This window comes from Nanorana parkeri, unplaced genomic scaffold, assembly GCF_000935625.1.
Source record: "Nanorana parkeri isolate BGI_ZX_2015 unplaced genomic scaffold, ASM93562v1 scaffold310, whole genome shotgun sequence".
NCBI classification, from domain to species: domain Eukaryota; kingdom Metazoa; phylum Chordata; class Amphibia; order Anura; family Dicroglossidae; genus Nanorana; species Nanorana parkeri.
In genome coordinates, this window is record NW_017306578.1 from 985,268 (window position 1) to 1,008,824 (window position 23,557).

Sequence of the window (23,557 nt, forward strand, 5' to 3'; positions counted from 1 at the left end):
ATAGATATATACATAGATAGATAGATAGATAGATAGATAGATAGATAGATAGATAGATAGATACATAATGTAAAAATAGATAACCATGGGACACCAATAAAAGAGAAAACCTGAGGAGCAGTTCACAGTCTATGGGGGCTTACATGATGTATGCAGTCATCTATAAAAAAAATATGTGGTGCAAAAACTAAATATGTTGAGGAAGGATCACAGAATGACTTTTAGCAAGAGCTAACGATTCATTCTGTTGGCACTATAACAATCCGTTGTTGTAAAATGTTGTAAAATGTTGTATCTGTTTTATATCATGAAAAATAGAAAATGAAAACATCATGCATGGCTACTTGTAGCTATATCCTTGAAACTTCAACTGAAACCAATATAATAAAACAAAACAAATGTGTACTATGGATCACTTTTATTTTATAGATCAAAATAATTACAAATCAAAAGTTTTCCCACATTATAGGGATTTTAATATGAAAAAAATATTTTGTATTAAAAAAATAAGAGACAAACCTGGAAATCATCCAATGAAGGCTCAAACCATAGTAACTGGGTATCCAGAATGATCTCTGTGAGGAACATTGGCACAATTTCTTCTTCCACAGTAGCACCAGGCAGCGGGAACAACACTGAAGCCTTTTTAAACAGAGAAAACTGTCATTACTAATGAATGATGATGTCACACTCCTTTTCATTAAGTAGAATATATCATAATCAAGGATTTCAGCCGCATGATAGTGTCACCATTGTTAAAGCTTGTATAATGCGATAGAGACATTGCCTTGGCAAGTTCAGGACAAAATAATTGGCTACCATCACTGAATATCGTAGTCTAGTACTAAAGGGAGGGTTTCTGACATTTGGGCCACTGACATATTTGTAAAGAGACTACTTAAAACTACAATATGTAGTTGGTTAAAGAAACATTCTCACCTCTTCCTGGTGAAATCAGGAACAGCTTAGGTTGCATTTACTTTTATCTTTTAATTCACTGCTTGAAAGCAGAACTCCAGCAAATAAAAAATACACGTACGGTAATAATTGAAAAGCCCATTCAACGATAACATGACAAAACCACCCTTCACTGCAATATTCACCTTCAAGCCAGACATTTTGCCTGCTAATAGCTGTCCTCATTCTAATAGCCAGTATCTTTCTCTAAGTCCAGGTCATTCTGGATCTACACCAGCATGTGACTGCACAATGAGATGAAAAGCATCACAGTACTGAGCTCACCTCTCTATCACTCTGGTTTCCCTTCCTATCAGCATGCTTCTTGTCAGCACATGAACAGATTGGCTCCTTTCACTGCTTCTTCACTTCACACTCCAGTCCCTGCTGTACAGGGGCTGCAAGGTGCTGACACCAGGTCAAGTCCAGGTAATTACATCACTTGCATTTAATAAATACAATTAATGATGTATGAATGATTACAAAGCTGGACATTTGTGTCTATTTTATCTGCCTAGAGTTCAGCTTTGAATAAAAAAATAGGAGCAAAGAATCATGGGTTTTTCCTGCTCTCCCAGGGTAAATAGTTAATTCATTGAAAAGAAACAGTTATACTGGTAATATCTGTGCCTCGAACAAACAAAATGAAAAAAGACTGACACTTGGCAGACTTTAAAATTTTTCTATGTGGACTCAAACACATAGGCTGCGATTCAATAAAAAATGTGCAGCTTTTCAGGAGTCATGATGGTGGTATTAGAAAGGGATGCACCTAATTTAGTAAAGCCTTGTTACCGTTCTATTGCAAGTTCCATCACCTGCAACAAATTCAGGTAGTCCTTATGTAAGACAGTTTTACATTGTGTCACTATGGCTGCGACAAATTCATAAGAAATACGGCCATATCTTTAATAAGGAAAGTGGAGTTAAATAAGACCTATTCCATCTTGAAGTAAATTGTGTCACACGTGTAAGTATTGCGTTATTCCTTTGAGAAGATTCTGCAACAAAATTCTTCTTAAGCTGGCCATACTATGCAAATTGCGAATGAGTGTTTTGTTGAACTGGCCAAAACAGTGGGTGCCCCTATCGGCACCCTTATGCCTGGCATCCCTCAAAGGAGCCAGCTTTAGACAATTCATTTACACCTTACTGGCACATACATGAATCTGTCACCAACTCCACAAACTTTGCAAAAGATTTCTAATGTCTAATGAGACTCTTTATGAATTTCACAGATAAACTGTATGGTTATGTCGCATCCCTTTCTACATCCATATTTTAAGCTTTTTGACTTATCCTTTTAGTAACTGTCCATAAAAGAAGGGCTTTCATCTGATAAACTGGGGGTGGGTATTGAAGGCTTTACCACAAATGATGTGAACACCAAAGATCTTTTTACCTTCACCATTTCTTTTATCACCATTGTTAGTTGAGTATAAGCACATTGTGAAGTCAAATATGCTTACAAATATACAAATTAAATGAGAACTGCACAAAAAGTAACAGTTTGTGACAATAAAGAAGCTCATTTTGAAGACCAATCACTGTGAAGTTTCTGTATGTCAAACTCATTTATTTTTCAAATGTTGGTAAGGCTTAGCCATGCAAAATATTAAGACCATTAAAAATGAACTTTCTGGTCCCCAAAACCTCTCTCCCCCATCAGCAGTTTGTAGCTGTAGGTTTAAAATAAGCCTAAGTATGTTTGGCTTTGAAGAAGCTTGTAAAGAGTTGTCTCCAGTTTGAGGCACATCTATAGTCAACCCAAGACGTCCTATGAATACTGTGATTAGTTACCTTGGCCTCTCTGTGTTCATATCTACTAAGTGTATATTCAAAGGAGTAGGTTTCATACTGTCTCCTTTGATTTATTTTCTTGCGCTTTGCGTTTTATTGTGATAGTTGATACACCCATAAAATCCATGGGATAAAACGTTACCCTTGCAGACCACGTGTGTAGCAAGAGGAGGACACTGACATAAACTGCACCATCGCCAGGCTCCACAAAGCCAATTTTACATTTATATACTGTGGAATTGTGTGGCAATGCCACGGAGTATGCTGGCAACACAGTCACCCAGGACTCTTAGCCAGAGGGGCTGAGAGGTTCCGGAAAATAAATAGAATTGCACAGAAGAAGCTGGCCTTTTTGTTTCTTCCGGTTTTTCCAGATTGTAACTGGGATCTAGAACTCTGGAGATTTCTTAGTGTTCTGGGTGGGATGAAATCTCCAGTCCTGAAGTCAGGTGTTGCCAGTGATCAGGTGGCTGAGAGCAGCCTCATTAAGAGCCCAGACCAGAGCTCAAGGGAGAGTTGGTGTTGTCTGTGCTGGAGGCACACGAGGGTCAGACCAAGCCAGTTCTGTGTGGGTGTGCGGGAGGCAAACAGCCACAAGCAGACTCGGGTGTGTGTGGTAGACGCACGTGGAACAGCCAGAGGAGGCTGGGAGAGGTCGGTGACCCAAGGGACCTGGTGGACACACTGCTGAGAGAGCAGTGTGAGTGCTCACGAGGGGTGAGCAGTGCAAGTATCCCACAGAGGTGTGCTGAGGACTGTATATGCTGAGGAAAAGCGGATTATTATAAGAAGTGCATGAACTGTTCTGTTTCATTTATGTTGAAGAGGAATAAACACTGTCCTGTTTATGTGCAAGTCGGCTTCAGGAGTGGTCACTTAGCGCTCACCATTGGGCTATATTCCCCAAACTACCACAATACCCACAACTTTTAATTTTAAAATTACCTTTTTGTCTGTTGTTTCAACTGGCTTGAGATTATTGTTCCATGTCTCTATCATTGCATGAGTTGGTGTATATTTCATCTTTTCCACCAGATAGTTTAGCAAAGATGACACTGAGTTAACAGCCAGAATGTGCATGGTGTTCACTATCAGGTAATCAGTCAATCGAATAAAGCTTTGAGAATTAAAATAAATACATAAATAAATAAAGCAACGATAAGCACTTTTATTGTGTGAATAGTATTTAGTGAATTTTTTGAATGAGTTTGCAACATGCAAATTCTCTCTTTTATCAATAATATACATTTCCATACCTTTTAACATTAGTTATCATGAACAGATGTTTTAAATCTGCATGCTTCAAAGGACAATATTTGTCACCCACTGTAAGGATAAGAAAAAATCCCATTTAACCTGAACAAGCATCCTGATTGCCCTCCAACACACACCTATGCACCTTGGATAATCCACCCTGTATCTTCTTATTTGCAAGCTTGTGAGTGTCTCTATTTCTTCTTGACATATCAATCAGCATTTGTGGGTTTCAGAATTATTTCTATCCCTTTTGATCAAAGGCTTGAAACTTTCACTAGTGGCCTTTCAACCTTGTTTTAACAAACACTGGTCCCTGGTCTACACCGTATAACATTCCCTCATATCACTTACAAAACAAACGTACACTGTAATCCATTGAACTAATTCATCTGTTTCCATCTCAAATACAAATTTGGATTAGTCCTCTAATGATGTTTCAAAGTGTTAATATATACATTATATACATTCATCATCAAAATAATTTTTGGTAACTTTTACTTTGCAAGCGCTTATTAGAGCCATTATTCTTTGTTATTTATGTGACAATTGGTGTTGCAAACCTCATTTTCTATTTGTGCACAGCATAATTAGGTTTTCAGTTTGGTTCTCAACCTACATCTCAATGTTATAATTTTATTCCAGCTTCATACAGGTGTATTAAATTCATGTATTAAAAAGACAGTATACCCAGGCAGGTTATCCTAAAATGAAGAATAAACTCCTTATTTTGGAAAGTGAGACTTGCAGAGATCTTCTGTTTTAAGAATGTGCTTTATACTTGCTTAGTACATGGATTTTCAGTTCCTTTTAGCCCACCCTGATATACTGTAGCCTTTTTGGTTATAATGTCTCATTGCTCCCCAGGCTCTACTTTATAAAACAAATGATTTCCATACACTGCACTTAGAAGGCCAACAGGCCTGAAACAGTTTGTCTGCAGCTTAGAGCATATGGTTCTATAATAATTGATAGCTGACCCAGCATAATGGAATGATTTGCATTGACCCAGCCAATATAACTGAACAAGGAATAAACCCCTCATTTTGGGATTTGTGATGGAAGTAAAACATGCAGGTACTTTTTTCTAAAAAACAAAACTGTCCTTTCCACAGGTCCATCTGTCAAAGACGAAAACTAGTACCTTTTTTTACCTTACCATCATATGGCCTGTGCCAGCAAAGTCACTACTACTAAAAAAACATTACAGGGACAATAAACTCAGGAGTTAAATCTTAAAAATGCATTCAAATACCCTAATAACACAAATGTAACTTATTTGTGTATCACTCGGCAGTTGATCCTCAAATCATTTCTGAATTGGTGCTGACACTGTCCTTCCTCCTGGAGGGTGGCTACTTCTGTTCTCCATGGTCCCTGTGTGTGTTTTTAAAGGAGCCACCACTCCAAGATCACTCCCATGTTGGACTACAATCTCACATTTAGGGTACTAATTTGTAATCAGATTGAAGTCCATCACAGGAGTGAGCTAGGGGCGGTGACCAGGGACGATGGGGACAAAAGTAGCCACCCTCCAGAAGGAAGGACAGTGTCAGCACCAATTTAGAGACGATTTGAGGACCTACATCTGAGTGATACACAAATAAGCACATTTCTGTTAATAGTTAGGGTACTTGAATGCATTTTTAAGATTTAACCCCTGAGTTTAGTATCACTTTAAGTAATAAAGCGTCATGTGAAACACAAGTTTAAAAAATATTCTGTTGCACATTTTGTTTACTGAAATGCATTTCTTCATGTTACCTTACTACTAGTATTTAGATCATTTAAAGCATTATATCTGCTATATTGCTACTATTATCATTAGCTTGTCAACTGACCATGTTAGCCTTCTGCAGTGAGACCTCTTGTTTGCCTGTTCCGTGTATGTCATTTTATCAGAAGATTCTCCAAAAGGGTCACCTTCAAAGTGAGACAGACCCAACATATCTTGTACTGGAGATCCATTTAAAATACCTTTAGGAACAAAACATTAACACATTTTTATAGTTAAAATATTGTGCTCATGTTTATTTCTTGCACACATAATCACACGCACATACACATGCTTAAAACAGTGAAAAAAAAGTTAATAATAACATAAAGCAGATTTGACTTAATGCTGAACTCCAGGCAGATTTAAAACACTGACAATTGATGCAGTTCTGTATTTGTTAATACACCATTAGATGTATTTTTAAATGACTTGGTATCAGCCTCTTACAGTCCCTGTACAGCAGAGTTCAGACTGGGGGAGAGAAAAGTAGCACAAAGGTCCAGTCAGTTTTCCTGCAGTATAAGGTGCATGCAGATAAAAGGAGAAAGCAGAGTGACAAAAGATGAACTCATCATTGTGTTCTTTCTTCTTTCAACATCCAGTTGGGGGAGGAAAAGACCTGAAAGTGTTCCTAAACTGCTGCAGATAAAAATCTGGTCTCCTGTCCTGCCAGACAAGGCTGTGCTGTGTGGTAGTGTAAATCTTAGAACTGGATGGACAGACATACAAATCCTTTGGCAGATAAAATAGCTCCCATGTAATTATGTTATCTATGCATTTAGCGGTTTGCCTGCAGTTAAGCTTGACACTTCCCTTAGGGTCATCTAAAGCAAGGCAAAGGATATGCCACCAACCCCTTTTTCCTCCGCCAAGCTTACCACCAGTTACCAGCTTTGTGCACCTAATTATACTACTACCTACATCTCAGGATATATTGCACATAGAAGAAAAAAATAAATGCTTCTCACCTCTGTCAGGAATAGTAATGAAAGGCAAAAAAATTAATAAAAAACAACAACAGGAGAAATGTGTAAATGTTATTGAAACATGCCATTAACAACACTAACCATGGTGAATTTTAACTACCATTGTTTGTCATAAAGAAAATGTATTGTGGATTATGTTAGTATTTAAAGAGGAACTTAATTCTCCACCCCCAATGTTTTACCCTTCTCTTACCTTTTTCATGGGCTATGCACAAATACTGTACACACAGTACACAAAGTGATGCACAGATACCAGTTTTGCGAGTACAAGTACTGGTACTTGCCGAGTACTTACAAGTACGAGTACTGATATATTTTTGTTTATTGTCATGTGACAGTTTTTCTAAAACAATACAGACTAATGATTTCAGGACAGTGGAGGAGCACCAGAGCCCGGTCCCAGCTGCAACCTCTGCAACCCCGGTAGTTCTCATGAAAATGTCAAGTATCTGCACTGGTACTCGAAAAGTATCTGTGCATCCCTAATTTCCACCCCCAGTCTCCTTAACAATCAGATATTCAGGGTGAAGGTCCACTTTAAGTCCACTATAAATAAGAAAGCATTTTTGTATGTGCATACATTCAATGGATATGAACTTACATATTTACTATGGGTAAATAATATTGTTTTCTTAAAATACACATTAGTTTAACATGAAAAGCTAACAACAATTTTACTTTTTAATATTAACACCTAAATTCAAAAGCTGTGTTCCTTGTTAAAGTATTTCAAAGCTATAAAATATGTATAAAATCACTCTCAATGGGAACACAATATAATGATCAATATTGAATATTGCACATCATTTATACAGAATGTGCATTCATAATTTACCTGCATTCTCTGAATCATTGGTGTAGTCATCCGGTGTAAATCCAGCTTTTAACAAAGCTGTGCGACTAGCACTCCTGACCACTTCCTTTGCAAGGTCACGGAACTCATACAATCGATTTGCAACCTAAGGGATAACAAAGATATATCATACAAGTTTTTCTAAATTCAAGATGTGTATTGTTGGTTTTGCTGGTATTTGCCCTTCCATGTGAACCTCGCTGTAAAGCGGGTGACAAATTGATGAGTGCGTTTGCCATTTGTTTTGCTTGACTGATTTGGTGCAGTGACGCATGGGGGTCTCAGATGCCGTTGTGATGTGCGGGGTCCCTTGTGTGTCCCTGTACCTTTAAGGGAGGTTGGGCTTCCTCCTGACAAACCCACACCCAATTTTATCTTTTGCCCAATGTACTCCAAGATGGAGACTCTCATAGTTTAGAGTTAGGACCGCACTATATAGAGGTGCCTTGGTGAGGCGGTGCGGATTTCACATTTTCTGCAGAAGACGTGTATCTAAGACCTCTGTTTTTAACCTTAGCGGTGAGACAAGTTTTTTTGCATGCTGGCTGGTGAGTGTGCTGGGAAACTTTTTGCTGCTGTACTTTGTAAAGCCCTTCCATGTGAACCTCGCTGTAAAGCTGGTGACAAATTGATGAGTGCGTTTGCCATTTGTTTTGCTTGCTGGTATTTGCAACTCATGTGCCTGAAATCCTATATACAGCTACACAGTTTGGTCAGCTAACACCTATCCATTGTAATGCTTGCAAAAATCCCATTGATTAATATGTGCCTAGTTCACAACTGATGAGGGTATTTTCGAAAAGTAGCCAACTAAAATAAGTACACGAACAAAATATTCTGTATCATACACCTGCATTTTTAGAGCATCTCCACCATAAAAAATATCTGTAATCTGATAAATGTTTCTCCCTTATTTTTCATAAAAAATTGCATAGAAAATTAATAGAAATGCACATAAATATAGAGAGTAAACCATGTCAAGAACATGCAAAGCTGTATGTCCATAGGTGTGAATAGGCTCCTATGCAAAGATCTTGGATACATTCTATGGCCAAAGTATGTGGACAACTTTCCAAATTATTGAGTTCAGTAACTTTCAATGATGGGGTATTATTAATGTTATATTCTGTAACTCACACAGTATTGACCCATATGTTCTCTCACTCCCACAGTACTGACACATATGTTCTCTAAATCCCACAGTACTGACCCATATGTTCTCTCACTCCCACAGTACTGACCCATATGTTCTCTTACTCTCACAGTACTGATCCATATGTTCTCCCACTCCCACAGTGCTGACCTATATGTTCTCTTACTCCCAAAGTACTGAAAACATACAGTATGTTCTCTAACACTTACAGTGCCGATCCATGTGTTCTCTCACTACCACAGTATTCACCCATATGTACTCCCTCATTACTGAGTCATATGTTCTCTCAATCTTACAGTACTGACCCAAATGTTCTCTCACTCTCACAGCTGACTCTGAAGCTCCATCACACAACTAAGACACAGTGAAGAAGAAACACTTGGGACAGATTGATGAATGCCATCTAGTAGCAGCTGGTGGAACTGCAGTTAATGAAACTGTATAAATAAAGCAAGTACCTAGCAAATACCTAGTCGCCAGAGAGTTTTTTGTCACCATGGTAACCTGATGACCAGGATTTGTTCATCCCTGCTTTCCATATACTTTGTTTTAACAGAGGAATACATTTTTCAGGGTGCATACTATGTTTTGTTGACAGATAACATGGCTTCACTGATATTGTGGTATTCATGTTATGGTAGAATTTACTGTCACTTTTGGGTGATGTGTATCTGTGCTTCTATCAGCAAAAAAAAAATGCAGTTTAGAAAGAGGGAGCTTGAAGAAGCTTAAAGCTTCAAAGGGCCTGTACCCCCATGTTCTTATTCTGTAAGCTAAGCTTTGGTTGTGACCATTATTATTCATGACTAGAGGAGTTCCAGAGACCTTCACATATCACTGCTATAAATGTGGAGGATTACAGTAATCTTTGTTGAGCCAGGATGTGTACTGACATCAGTGTAATTTAAAGTAGAATTAAACTCTCAACCTTTTTTCAATAATGAATCCAGAGGAAACAAAAATCCTGTTTGTCCAGCAAAGTATTTCTTAAAATTTTTGCCCAAGCACTGACAGTTATCATATTTCAGAACAGTTCTAAGTCTATCAGCTCAGCTTCTCTGAACTTCCTGTACAGTACAAGATCACATGGTACCACAACTGTCCATCTACTATCTTGGAGAAGGGAGTAGGGAGGAAGGAGGAGGAGGAAAAAGTGCCTTGTCTTGCTGTGCCTGTGTGTTTGTGGAGATACGCACAGCTTACTAGCGCACACAAGGGTGTCTCCACAGGACCCTGCAATGGAAAGGAGCCCCCTAAAGCAGAATATCAGGGCCATGCTCTGGGGACCAGCTGATGCTGCAGGAAACTAAAACGTTTAAGCATCAAGGAACAGCATCCATTGTAAGTGATTTAGTCAGCATTGAAATAGCTTAAAAACCTTTTGGCGTTAAAATCCCTTTAATGATTCACTGGAAAAATCTACATAAATCTGAATATTTACACAAATAATTTGGGAAGGCTCTTTATTCATGCACAAGGAAAAAACATTATAAAAACAAAATAAGGAACAGAGCAAGTGTGAGGAAATCATTTTTTTTTTCAAGGCAATGCCTATTGAGAAAGTAGGATTCCTAGTTACAGCGTGACGGCTGGAAACAAAATGCCACCATGTTGGTTAAACTGCTGTCACTAAAGCTGCTGCTGTTTTTCCCTCCAATGACTAAGGGTGGAGCAATGATGCAGTGGAAAGTAGAAAAGGGTATAATCAAATGCAGGACTTAGCTGGCTGTAGCTGGCTGCCCAGTTTTGTTCGATCTTCATTTGCAGATGTTCAAAAATTCCCCTTTTATTGTGAGAATCTAAAAGCATGACAACCCAGTAGTCATCTCTTTGTTTAAAGAGAACAAATAGTGTTTATTTTTATATATCTTCTTTATTTATATCAGTTATTTCTATTATTTATATAATTTGTTCAGGAGAAAAATAGATTTGTATTTCTGTTTAGTCATGTGAATATGAAATATCACATATAAATGTTTCATATTTAGGCCTCATTCACACTGCTTAGAGTCAGCCCGTACAGATACGTGTGGCGTGCACGGCCGTATCGGGCCGTTCCCGGTAAGGACAGGTGCTGCGTGTGATTGTACACAGCAGCCTGCTCTTCTCTATGGGAGGACGCGGCCGTATGCTCAACCGAGCTGCACATCAGTGTGGGTGTTTGTACCTGTACGCAGACAGGATGGATGTGCAGTTCGGGTGAGCGTAAGGCGACGTACGGCGGCGTCCTCCCATGGGGAAGAACAGGATGCAGCGCACAATCACACGCGTCACTTGTCCTTCCCGGGAACAGGCCGATACGGCCGTGCACGCCGCACGGATCTGTATGGTCAGACTCTAAGCAGTGTGAATGAGGCCTTATCTTTTTATCGCCAGCAGGTGGTGGGTGTGAGTCAGGGTTCAGGATCTCAAAAAACTGGTTTACTACTAGATGAACTTTTGACGAAGAAACATGTCGGAAAAACGTCAGCTAAACGGTCCTGCCAGCTGCAGGCATATTTCAGGTATTCTGACAGCTGGGAACAATCCTGACAATATTGTAGGGATCCACCCCGCTGCCTGATTGACAGCTGGCTCTGCCTCTCTCTAGCTGTGCCTGTCCCCGCCAGCTGTGCCCGCCTCCTCCCCTATTTGTCCCTCCAATGAGCACTGGAGGAATAAAGGAAGGGGAAGAGGGAACCCCTGCGGGGAGTGGTGACTGTTTGTAATCGCTCAGTTCTCAAGCTACAGTGCCGGCGTGTAAGATCTGCAGTGGGAATAAGTGCATTTCATTCTGCCCATTGTTCTCCTTTAAGTTTTTGATATTGTGATCGAAATTTCTTGTTCAGTCAGGTTCTAAACTATTTTTTTGACCGAACGAAAATCAATGCATCTGTGGGGTTTTCATTCATCAAAAATCTCTGCAAGAACACAGCACATGCACAAAAGGAAATGATTTCTGTAGTTCATTAAAAATTGATTGCTTAGTATGGCTAACGAACAATTTCCGAAATCAAATTGCCTGATGGGGGAAGTCTAGGTATAAACGAATGGGGGTTTATGCCAGAAATGTTTTATGAAAATCGCACACTGTATGGCCACCTTTAAAGTACCCAGAGACAGGAGAAAAAAATTGCAAAGATCTCATGTCTGTGAATAGCCTTCGAGATAGCTGTCAGTTCACCGTCAGAGGAATAGTTGATCAGCAGATTAGAAACCTTTCCAAATCAATATTGCTTCCCTGCTGACAGCAGAGCACCAGATCCCATTCCACTCTACTCCTCATCCATTGCAGTCACTTGTAAGCTTGGCTGAGCTGAGCAGATTTTATATACTTATGGAGTTCTCTTCAACTCTCTGCCAACAGCACACCCTTTAGAGATTGTGCCTGCACAAACATCCACCCTTTGAAGTTTAAGGCAGTTTTACCTGGATCAGTGTAATAGCAATCATGCATTATCAACTCTGCAATATAACTAGCCAAGAATGTGTACTGATCACAAGGATGGTTGACACTGACTAACCAATTAAGTTTAAAGCAGCTCATTAATGATTACGCATACAAACTCTTCTATCAAGTGCCTGTCTCTTACGGAATGTTATATAAATTGTACTATACCTCTTGAAGCTGTTTAAACTGGTTGTCTGCAAATTCTTTCAATGTATATGTATAACCTTTCTCAATACGACACAGGCCCATGTCACTAATTCGATAGCACATTTCTTGGATATTGAGGAGGGCAGGCCGCAAAAACTGTAAGGAAATAACAAAATATGCATTTTAACATAGTGATTCAGCTCATATTCCTGCGAATAATGCACTTGCTTTTCCATGTGGCTACACTGACTCCAATGGAACTGTGCAGGGAGCCTAGTTGTCACCCAGGCTACAAATAGGTCTTCCTCTATTTATAGCTATTACATGGAGGGAGGGAAATTAATAGTTTGAGACCAGTATTATTAAGGTTAAACAAAGCTTTTGTTGCAATACTTACCTTTAATCAGGTGCTGTTATGCCAGTATGACAGTACCATTCAACCCACTTCCTTTGAGCCCAGGCTGTCATGGATCTGTACTCTATTTTTATTTGAATGTGCAGTGTGCAGGGGGGATTTAAACAATGGTGCGTTATATTTATAAAAAACACTGAAGTAAAGGAAAATGCTCTTGCTCTGACTGTGCCGCTTGGATGGCAGGATCGGGGGCCCGGCCCGGTTTACGGCAAACCACATCTTCTCTCCCTACCCTCACCTCTCCTGTCTGTCCCTCTCCTTCTTGCCTAAACCCTACTGGGCTTATTTTCTATTTATACTGAGGATGGAAACTATCTATTCCGCACCAAGGGCCATGTCTGACCCAATTTTCTTTCCCATAATGTGTCTACTCCCATTAAAGAAGAACTCCGGGCATTAAAAAAATTAACCCTTGCAGTGGGGCTTCCCCTGCATTGCAAGGTCTAAGTGCTTGTTTTGGTCTAGGGTCTAAAATAAAAAAAAGATATACTGAGCTGATCCTCGGTCCCACCTGGTTGCTAGACCGGTCCCCACAGTCTCTTTTTACCCGGGATCCAGCAGTATAAGTGCCGCTGACGTCCTCACGTCCAATACAAGTCCATTGATTTCCATTAGAAGTGAGGATGACAAGGGACATTCCACAGCCGGAGCTTTTTTAAGATTCATTCCTATCTCATTGGGTTGAGCCATATCCATTTCTATATTTGCTATGACTGCTGAGTGCGGCCCTCCTTGGGCTCCTGTGTAGATGATCCTGGTCATGCGTTAGACAATTCAACATGTTTGTGTCACTCTGCCAACCGTCTCCGCATCATTCCCAAAAGACTTATCGATGTTCGAGGGTAGGCTGGAGTGGTGACAGGAACAATTTATTTTTCCATGGCAGGGACTATAACCTGCTCTTGGTAATGTCACATGTCTACGGTATTTTCACTTTTACTAGAAAATCTCTTGATATTTTGTCATACCTGCTCTGTTCCCCGGATCCATTAGATTAATACGCAGCAAACAATCTCCCTCTCTTATGTAAATTGAAGTTGGATCTTCAATCCTGGGGGGCCCTCACGCTTACTTGGTTTGGGCGCTGTACTGCTTTAAAAATTGACCCGGTTCCTGTATCTTCTTCAGGCTATTCCTATTTACCTTCCTTCTCACTTTTTCTGGATGGTAAATATGGAATGTATCTTGTTTTTGTGGGCGAATCACCCTTCACGGTTGAACAGACACCCCCTTTCCCTTCCTAAAGCTAGTGGTGGAGTAGGTTTGCCGGATATTCTTTTGTACTACAAGGCGGCTCATCTTGCTAGACTTTTGGATTAGTGCTTCTCTATATGGATGTGAAACTGACGGTTGCTATGGAATGGGAAGCGTATGCTTTTGCTATTGAAGGTCTCCCTTGGCTGTCTTTCCCTCTCCCTTGTATGGTTTAGGTCCATCCTTTAGTCCAGGCGACTGTTCTGGAATCGCGGGAGGGCATGAAACATCCCGCTCTGTCTCTTTTTCCGTCACCACTTACCCCTGTTTAAGGGGATCCAGATTTTGCCCCTGGGTCGGAGAACAGTCGTCTTCTTTGCCTTCTTGATGTGGACAAATTTCGCTTGCTAGACTTCTGAAATACTGCTTAATCGCTCTCTTGCTCTGATATTCAATCACTCGTTGATCCTCCTTTGGATTCCTGGAGTGCCTTTCAGCTTCGTCATGTCCTCTGTGCAATGAACCTCTGAAACTGGATAGTCCTTGTTCCACCTTTAAAGATATGTGTAGAAGTGTTGCCCCCGCTTGCCATGCTGTCTCCACAATCTAAAAGTTTCTATCCTCCTCCGCTCCTGACTCATGTCCCTCGTTTTTGCGGAAATGTGAACAGGATCTTGGTAAGACATTCACCCCAGAACAGTGTGATAATATTTTTTCCTTAGCTCATAAGTTTTCTTTGGCTAGTAGCTATCAAGAAACTGGTTACAAGATCTTTGTGAGGTGGTACAGGTTTCCATGGCTGCTTTATAAAATGAATACCTCCATTCCATCGCAGTGCTGGAGATGCGATTCTGCCCCTGTCACCATCCTGAATATATTTTAGTCCTGCCCAAAGCTCAAGCCGTTCTGGGACTCTGTTCATGCAATTGTTGCTCAATTAACTATGGTGGACGTAAGAGACAAGCTGGAGGTGTGTCTCCTTCAGATGCATATCAGGTCCCTTACGAAGTACAAATCTTCCCTCACAATACATTTGGTCAATGCCGACAGGGCTTGTATACCACCACAAGTCCCTATCCTCCTACGGTTCAGATGTGGATATCGAGAGTTAATTATATCTACACTGTGTAGGATCTTACATGTGTCTCTAAAAAATACGGAGGAGAAGTTTAACTCCACGCCTGGATCTATTTCCGCTACTCGGACCAATACTCTCAGATTTTGTCTCAGAGGGCTTCCTCGCGACCCACTATGCCCCCCTCATCATTGGTTACTCTGGCCAATTTGTGGGTCTTCCTGTTCTTCGCAGGGTGAGGGGCCTGTCCTTGGATTTCTTACTCTTTTTGTTCTTTCTTTCTTACACCCTTTTCTATATCTCTTTTCTACTCTGCTACACATTCATTTTGGTTTCGGACAGTAGTCCTCTTTGGATCTGCCACTTTATTTTGCTTTACTTCTGTCTAGAGCTCTCCATTAGGTTGCTCTCTCAGAGCTGCTCCCTGGGAGCTCGTTCTCTGATTTGTTATGAGAATGTTTTTAGCCAAATATATTTTCTGTTTGGTGCTCATTTAAAATACAACTATTTGATTTGGTTGATGTTTGCTCGTGTTGTTTCTCCCAATCTTGCATTATACTTTCTGAAGTCTTGTCGTTACTTTTATGCTTGTAAATATTGATTCATCTTTTAATAAAGGAATTTTTGGAAATGTAAAACAAAAATACCTGCTCTGTTTTCTTGCACTGCTGTACTGTGATTTCTACTTATTTTGCATAACTTTAATACCAATAAAATATATAAAATGTCATATATCATAGAGAGAGAGAGAGATTAGCACACTCTAAAACACAGACCAGATCTAAATGTATTGAGGTTATTGTAGCTAGCCACATACAGTATATAAGTGGATAAGATTATTAAAGCTGAACTCCAGGCAAACAGCCAATAACACCATTGAAATACATACATAAAAGCTGTTTTACCTGTCAAATAATTTGTATTTCTTTTCATCCGGTGCTGAGATTTACAAAGCAACTAAACAATACCGCCAGTCAGGTGATCTGACTTCTCTTTGCTGTTAAACACAGCTAGGTCCCATCCCTGCTCATTTTATGGATAATTAAATAATTTTGGACTCTTTCACTATCAATATGGCGCTTGTGGTATATGGATATGCTTTGAGTAACTTTTCTGGGACTGGGGAACCTTGTTCCACGTGAGCAGCCTTACCAGTGCAAGTCAGCTCATCAAACATTTGTGGGTTTTTTTGTGTTCTCAAATGATCAAGTGCCTCTTTGATATATTTCATTGGAGCCAAGCATATGAATAGACAATGAATGAGCAGCAACAATCTAATGAGGCTATCTCTCAGCTCTATCCTCCTAATAGTAGGTTCCTTGACAGCTCATGTGCATGTAGCACATCTGTTTGGTCTCTAATGCTGCCCTTCCATATACCAGTCTGGTTGCTTCTGTAAAGGGGATTCAAAATCAGGTAAAATTCAGGTATTTACGTTTTTTTAATAGATACAGCACATAACTGCATTCATTGGTGTTTCTTGAATATCTGGAGCTCAGCTTAAACTGATTTGAGAAACCTACTGAATTAACAATAAACAGATTCTCCTGCAGGGCCTTGCGACATTCACTAATTTTCTTGGCACGGACATTTTTTCTCCATACTGTAAAAGTTTTCCATTTACGGAAGAGGGCAAAGGTAGGGATCTGCTTCAATGCTCTGTGGTAAAGATATTCTTGCTTCCATCGATCCAGCTCAAGGAATAGAACTTCTCCATTACAGTTATGGGTGGCTCCCCGATCACTTATGGTGTAATAGTCATATTTGTTGATGTTGTCATGGTTTACAATTCTACATAGAAAATAAAAGAATCACAGTAAAGGAAAAAAAATAAAAAAATAGGTCATATCACATTTGCCCTAAACTCTTATTAAATGGCTTTTGAGTTTTCATGGATCTGCAAACTTGGTAGTCACAAATGCTTCATGCAAAAGTAAACAAATATTTTCAATAAACACGGTTTAAATTATGAATCTAGTATTTACTTTCAGGTGGACCTTCTACTCAAAATCACATCAGCTCTGTAAGCTAATAGAAAATCATCTTGTATTTATTACTTGAAAATGTTTTGCTCCTTACTTACAATTACTGTTTTTCCACTTCCTGGTTAAGTGAATCACTGGTGATGTAGCCTTTGTCTCACAATGTATTCTGGGAAAGCTTCATCACCAGTGCCTTCCTGGAAAATCTCATCTGTAAACTCCAAAATGTCATGAGATCTGACGTAAAGGCATATTTTCTATTTTCTGCTGAGAAGACGTGCACTATCACGTGTTCCAGGAGACAGACTAGGGGCCGGGTCACACCACCCGCTGCTCTACATCGTACAGCTGCTGGTGTGCGTTGCCTGACCTAGTGCTGATGCAGTGATCACGTCACATCGCACTGTTTACCTTTCTTTTTTTTTTAGAACTTTATTGAAATGCTACAAGTGACATTTCATTAAGTTCTATTGGCACAGTGTGGTACCCCTCTGCACTGAAAAAAGTACAGCATGCAGTACTTTTCTCAGCACCTACCACCCATCCGTGACAAAGCAAATTGCCTTGTCTTGTGTTGGGGCTGCATTCGAATAAAAGGCCAGTGGAGCCCCAACGCATCTGGTGGGAATGGGCTCTCAGGGTTCCGGGAAGGAAAGGGAGATGGATTCATCTGGCCTTAGTGTAAATGGCCACTGTGCAAAGAATGAGGCAGAAAATAAAAAAAAAAATATGCAAAAAATAAAAAGCCTGAAATTATCTGTAAAGCTGGTTATAAACGCATATATTTTTTTCGTTCAACCTGCGGGCTCAATAAAGAAAATATAACAGATTCCTCCATCAACACTTATGAGAGTTGACCGAGGAGTCCCACACTGTTTGCATTGTATTCTGATAGTGGCAGCCGGCTGTCAGAATACCAGAACAGAGCCTGAAGCTAAGTGGCTGCTGACTCCATTCGGCTGAGAAATTTCCAACCAGCCCCTTCAAGAAACTGATTGAGGGAGGCTGGCCTGAAGAGTGCTGACAGCGGCACCCACTGTGAGATTTTTGGCCGGTTCATTAGGAGATGGACGAAATTCAAAATGTTATTGCCATTACTAAATATTTCTAAAGGTGCCCTTTTGTCATTTTTAAAGACAAGGGTGAAGTTTAACTTTAAAGTCATTTTGATCTGACTTTATCACTTTTGAATGCTTGCATGTATTTGGTATTCCATTAGATTTGCTATTGTGATTTGTAGTTCATACATATCCTTTAAATGCCATTTTTTTTAACGTTTGACTGAAATCAAGACAATTACCGTAAAAAAAACATTTTTTTAGCATTCCGTCTTCCAACAAACTCCCTTGGGTTGCTATAGCACTGGGAACAAAATAATTCTTTTGTGCTGCTAAAATATACTTTCAATCTTTTTACTGACATCATAGCTAATTCCTGGCACTCTTTTAATGTCCTTTTATTAACACTTAAGAAGAGATACAGAGGCATGAACTGAAAATACCCATATATAATGCACACACTGATAACGTCAAAATACAATTTATAGTAAAATACCCTATACAGATTGTGTGGGCAGACCTACATAGATGACTTCTTATCTGTTCCAAGATATAAACAATAAATTATTTGGAACTGGCTTATATGCTATCTAATGTGAGCTTCCAGAGAAGATAAACGCCTTGAATGTGGAACCAAAATCATAAAACAAAAGGTACAGAAGAAAAGCGAGTAAAGGGAGGCAAAGAAAAATCAGAACTAGCAGGAAGAAAACGAATGACGGAGTAAAGGCGAATGACAGAAACCCACATGAGCAGAAGAATAAAGGGAAGAGACTTGGATCAAAGATTTCCTTGATCTATAAAGGACTTTTTCCAAATGTAAAAGCCCAAAATGTTATTTTAGTTTTGGGTAGTATAGGGAAACGTCATCATGTATATTTGGATTTGTTCCTCTCTGCATTTTTCTATCATCCCATCTTTTACATGTAACACCCATCATGGGAGCTTCTAAACCTGTCCCAATCTATAATAAAATGCTGTTGCTTAGGATTGTCAAACTAAACTACAAAAGTACCATAAGTATCATGGGGAAGGGGTGGGCGGTGAAAGAATATTGTAAAGGAGAATAGGAAACTATATTGGCTTTGTGCCAATTTCCTTTTTTTTTATAAAACTATATACATTTTAAACTAATGGTTTATATACAGTATATGTGCCGCCCCAACGGGGCATAGAATATGAGATGCATAGCCTCAGTTAATATTAGAAAAAAGTTAAGAGGCATCTGTCATTGTTAAGGAGCACACAGAGCTCCTGGGATCTGTACATCCCCATTTTATTGCATTTCGTTTTTTTATAAATAGAAATAAATTTTTTAGAGAAAATTTTAAGCTAGGAGGCAGTTGTCATTTTAAAGAGCATACGAAGCTCCTGGGATTTGTGCATCCCTGTTTTAATGGGTTTTTTTTTTAAATAAATATGTATACTCTGTATATAAGTGATGCACTGATACAATTTGTGCAAGTACTGATACTTGCCCAAGTACTCACAGACACAAGTACTGATACATTTTTGTTTATTGTCATGTGACAGTTTTTCTAAAACAATACAGACTAATGATTTCAGGACAGCGGTGGAACGCCAGAGCCAGGTCCCAGCTGCAAACTCTGCAACCCTGGTAGTTCTCATGAAAATGCCAAGTATCCGCACTGGTATCTGAACTGGTATCTGGACATCCCTACTAGCAACACTAGTCATACATACAACACACAGATCAAACATATATTGTAGTTGTGTGACTACTGAATCCCACCTTGAGTTGATATTGTTGCTGAGAGCCCAAGGTAGTTAAAGTGGAACTCCAGGAAGTAAATGTTTTGCAAACTTGCATGGGTCCAGCCTGGCTCGCTTAAAGTTTGCATATCAGATATCTGGAGGGCTCCCAGGGTTTCTGAAAATCGCTGTAGTAGTTCACGCTACATACAGTGATAGCTGTGATACACCAGCTGCGGGTTTAGCAGCTTCCCCTCTGCACACTGAGTACAGGCAGTCACTCATTGGAAAATGCTGCCATTCAGAGAACTGTGGGCTTTACACTAGAAGCAATTTTGGCAGCTATAAAGCCACCTGATCTCTTCCAGGGGTCGGTAAACATGCATCACTGTCAGAATACAATGAAAACAGCAAACCTGCTACCTAGAGTTCCACTTTAAGAGATTTATATTGCCATTCGGGACATTCTTCAGATGCTTGGTTTAGTTAGCTTTTAATGGCATACCTTAGATTATATGGATCATTTTCAATTGACGACTTAGGCACAGCAGGAGTCATGTAAAGGAAGCCTAATTTTTTATTTTCTAACAGTATATTGATGATCTGCAGAGGATCTTTAACATTAGCCCTGATGACATCTTCTGCAGTATCAAACACTGTAGATGGTGGAGAAGGTATTCGTTTATATGACCCAGGTCTTGAAGCAGATGTCCTTGGCTGCTTTGGAGGTGTAGGAGACACTGTTCTGCTGAAGTCAAGCTGTAACTAAAGAGTAATGAGAGAAAACAAATATGTAAGAACATATATTGATGGAAATCCAAGCAAAGAAATCGGTACATAGTAGCAAGCGAAAGCAAGCAGCCAATACTATTGTCGCAGACAGGGGTACTGTGGGCACTAGATATGTGCGACGAATTTTCGGAAATTCGGATGTATCCGAATTCCGAATTACAGACATAACGAATGCAAACGAATCCGAATTTCCATTTCTGAAATTCGGTAGCGGTAGTTCGAACGTTCGTTTCGTTTTCTGTTCTTATTCGTTTCGTATTCGTTTCGTTCGTTGGAGCAAAGTGATATTAGAGAAGGAGAAAAATATTTTTCCCTCCTCAAATGTCATTTTGCTGCAAACGAACGAACGAAACGAATAAGAAACGAATAAGAAACTAATAGGAACAGAAAACGAAACGAACGTTCGAACTACCGCTACCGAATTTCGTCCGAATTCGAATTGACTTTCACACCGAATTTTTTGGCAGTGCACATGTCTAGTGGGCACAGGGATGAGGGAGGTAAGTCAATGCACAAGGTATTGCCGTCTATCATGCATCTTAAAAAATTTACCAGAATGCTAGAAAATTATCATGAGACCTAGGAATGCACCCATACCCAGTATTTGGGCGAGTACTCGTACTCGCCAAAATGCTCCAATACCTTCCCCAATACCAGATCTTCCGGTCAGAGGGACATTTCCTCTGACCGTTCGTGCTGCAGGGGAACATGAAGCCAGCTTCCCGTGCGATCAGGAAGCTGGGCGGCGAGTAATGACCCGCCTCCTGGCTTCCTGATTGCAAGAGCAAGCCTGCTTCATGCTGATTGGCTGGGAAGTCAGTTTCTGGGCCAATTGCAATCATGCCGGCCAAACAACATGGAGCCGGCTTCCCGGGCAATCAGGAAGCCGGGCACCATGTCATTACCTGCCGTCCGGCTTCCTGATTGCTTGGGAAGCCAACTCCATGCCAGCGGAAGCACCGGTATCAGTACTCTGTATCGGCGAGTACCGAAAGCAAAATACTAAATACTCGTACTTGATACAAAACCGGTATCGGTGCATCCCTAATGAGAACCCAAAATTCCCCAATCCAGACATATGAAACGACCATAAACAACACGCATGCAATAATATAATCCAAGCTGCCACCATTCATCTTGTTCCTGACACCTCCAGTCAGTACACTTTGTGCTCAAACACACAGGCTTTCACAGACAACACACAGTTATAAATTACTGGAAAAAAGAAACTGGAGCAGACAGAATCTGGAGCAGCTGTGCATGGCAACCAATCAGCTTCTCTCTTTCATTTTCAAAGCTTAACTGAACAAACTGAAGAAAGAAGCTTAATGGTTACTATGAGCAAATGCACCAAATTCTGTCTGCTCCAGTTTTGATAAATTCCCCCCACAGTTTTTTCACTGGTACTAATCTGCATGCTGTCAGATTGGCCAACCACTGCATTTAAGGTGCCCATACACCTGCCGATTATCCCACGATCGTACGATAATCGGCAGGTGTATGGGCAGCGTGGGACCGCTTCTACTGTAAGGACGCACGACTTTCGCCTTCCGAGCACGCTGGAAAACCTGCGGAAAATCGTACGATTTTCGGCGGGTCGATGGCGTGGTCGGAAGACGAATGCCGCACACTGCCCGCTCTGCACTGCAATCATCGGAAGCCCTCCCCTCAGCGGGGAGGGCTTGCAATGATCACGAGTACGATCTGCCTGTTCAAGATGTGCAGATCATACGAAATTTTAATCACCTTACAACCATCGCACAACGAAAGTCAGTTTGCGCAGCGCTTTACAATATAGGGCAGACATTACAATCACAATACAATTCAAGACAAGATGGTAAGAACGTATTCATTTTATATTTAATAACACGAGGCAGGCAGTGCATAGAAAGATAGAAAGTGCATAGAAAGATATAAAAAGAAAAGTTAAAAAAAAAGGACAAATTTAAACAAACAGTACTGAAAATAAAACGGATTCAATTTACAGAAAAAGTATTTCTCCTGCTCCGTGGGTTGGTCTGGAACATACGTGGACCATACCTCCAGCATTGATGGAACCCCTTAGATATGTCCCAGATTCAAATGCAGATCTCAAATTTATACTTTAGAGATGAGTTGACTCCTCTCAACCTGTCCATATGGATTGAAGGGGCTTGATGCTGCATGTTTCTAATTAGCACAGGTAGGATTTGGTGATCATAATCTTTATAAACCCATGCTAGGTAATTAATTAGTATAAATTAGTATTAATTATAAAAAAAGTGATGGTCTCAGCTCTTGTTCTGTTCTGCGTAGAGACCACACTCTGATGCTTTATGCCTAGTAGAATCAGTACCAAAGAAAAAAGACCCAAGCATTAATCATTCTACCATATTTTACTGCTGGCACCTTTGGAGTCTAACAACTTCTCTGTGCAACCAAGCTTTTGCAGAACGTTTTATGATTATGCACTGCATGGGATAGGAGTTATGAGTTATAACATTTTCCTGAACTTCAGAAATTGAATTACACACCTCGGTCTGGATTGTAAGTGGGAACTTTACACCTAGGGCTAGGCTGTGATAATTGTGACGCAGATGTGCAGACTGGTATCTAAATTATCCCTCACTGTGAAGGTATACAAATTAAACATTTGAACACTGTATTGTTAAAATGTATATCCCAAATTACTCGGCCTTGACAGGATCACTCTCAATGTACTGTGATTTTTCTAAATGTTTATAAAAATATGATCCAGGCCTATACACTCCTGGCTGGCTCAAGTAAACACAGCAAGGGAAATGCTAGTTACCTGGCTTTCTCCAACTTATGTACCATATTTACTTTAGTAAAATCTACCGTTATAATTTGCCATTGGAGGCAGCATGCTGCATCTTTATAATCACACCACTTTTTAACTGTACAAACCAACAAATAGGAAAGGAAAACGGTTTAATGTTTCTGGTATTTTAATAAGGCTAGCTACACACTG

The 23,557-nt window shown here is 40.0% G+C and overlaps 1 protein-coding gene across 1 annotated transcript in view; it reads right to left on the reverse strand.

Moving 5' to 3' along the window:
• Positions 1 to 23,557, reverse strand: part of DNAH6 (dynein axonemal heavy chain 6) — a 206,105-nt gene that overhangs the window by 170,282 nt on the left and 12,266 nt on the right. Inside the window, exons 3-9 of the mRNA XM_018557925.1 lie at positions 20,300 to 20,559; positions 16,565 to 16,832; positions 12,379 to 12,513; positions 7,610 to 7,733; positions 5,853 to 5,988; positions 3,682 to 3,874; positions 520 to 642 (exon numbers count right to left, since the gene is read on the reverse strand). Coding sequence (XP_018413427.1) covers positions 520 to 642; positions 3,682 to 3,874; positions 5,853 to 5,988; positions 7,610 to 7,733; positions 12,379 to 12,513; positions 16,565 to 16,832; positions 20,300 to 20,559 — 1,239 coding nt within the window. The remainder of the gene's footprint in view (positions 1 to 519; positions 643 to 3,681; positions 3,875 to 5,852; positions 5,989 to 7,609; positions 7,734 to 12,378; positions 12,514 to 16,564; positions 16,833 to 20,299; positions 20,560 to 23,557) is intronic.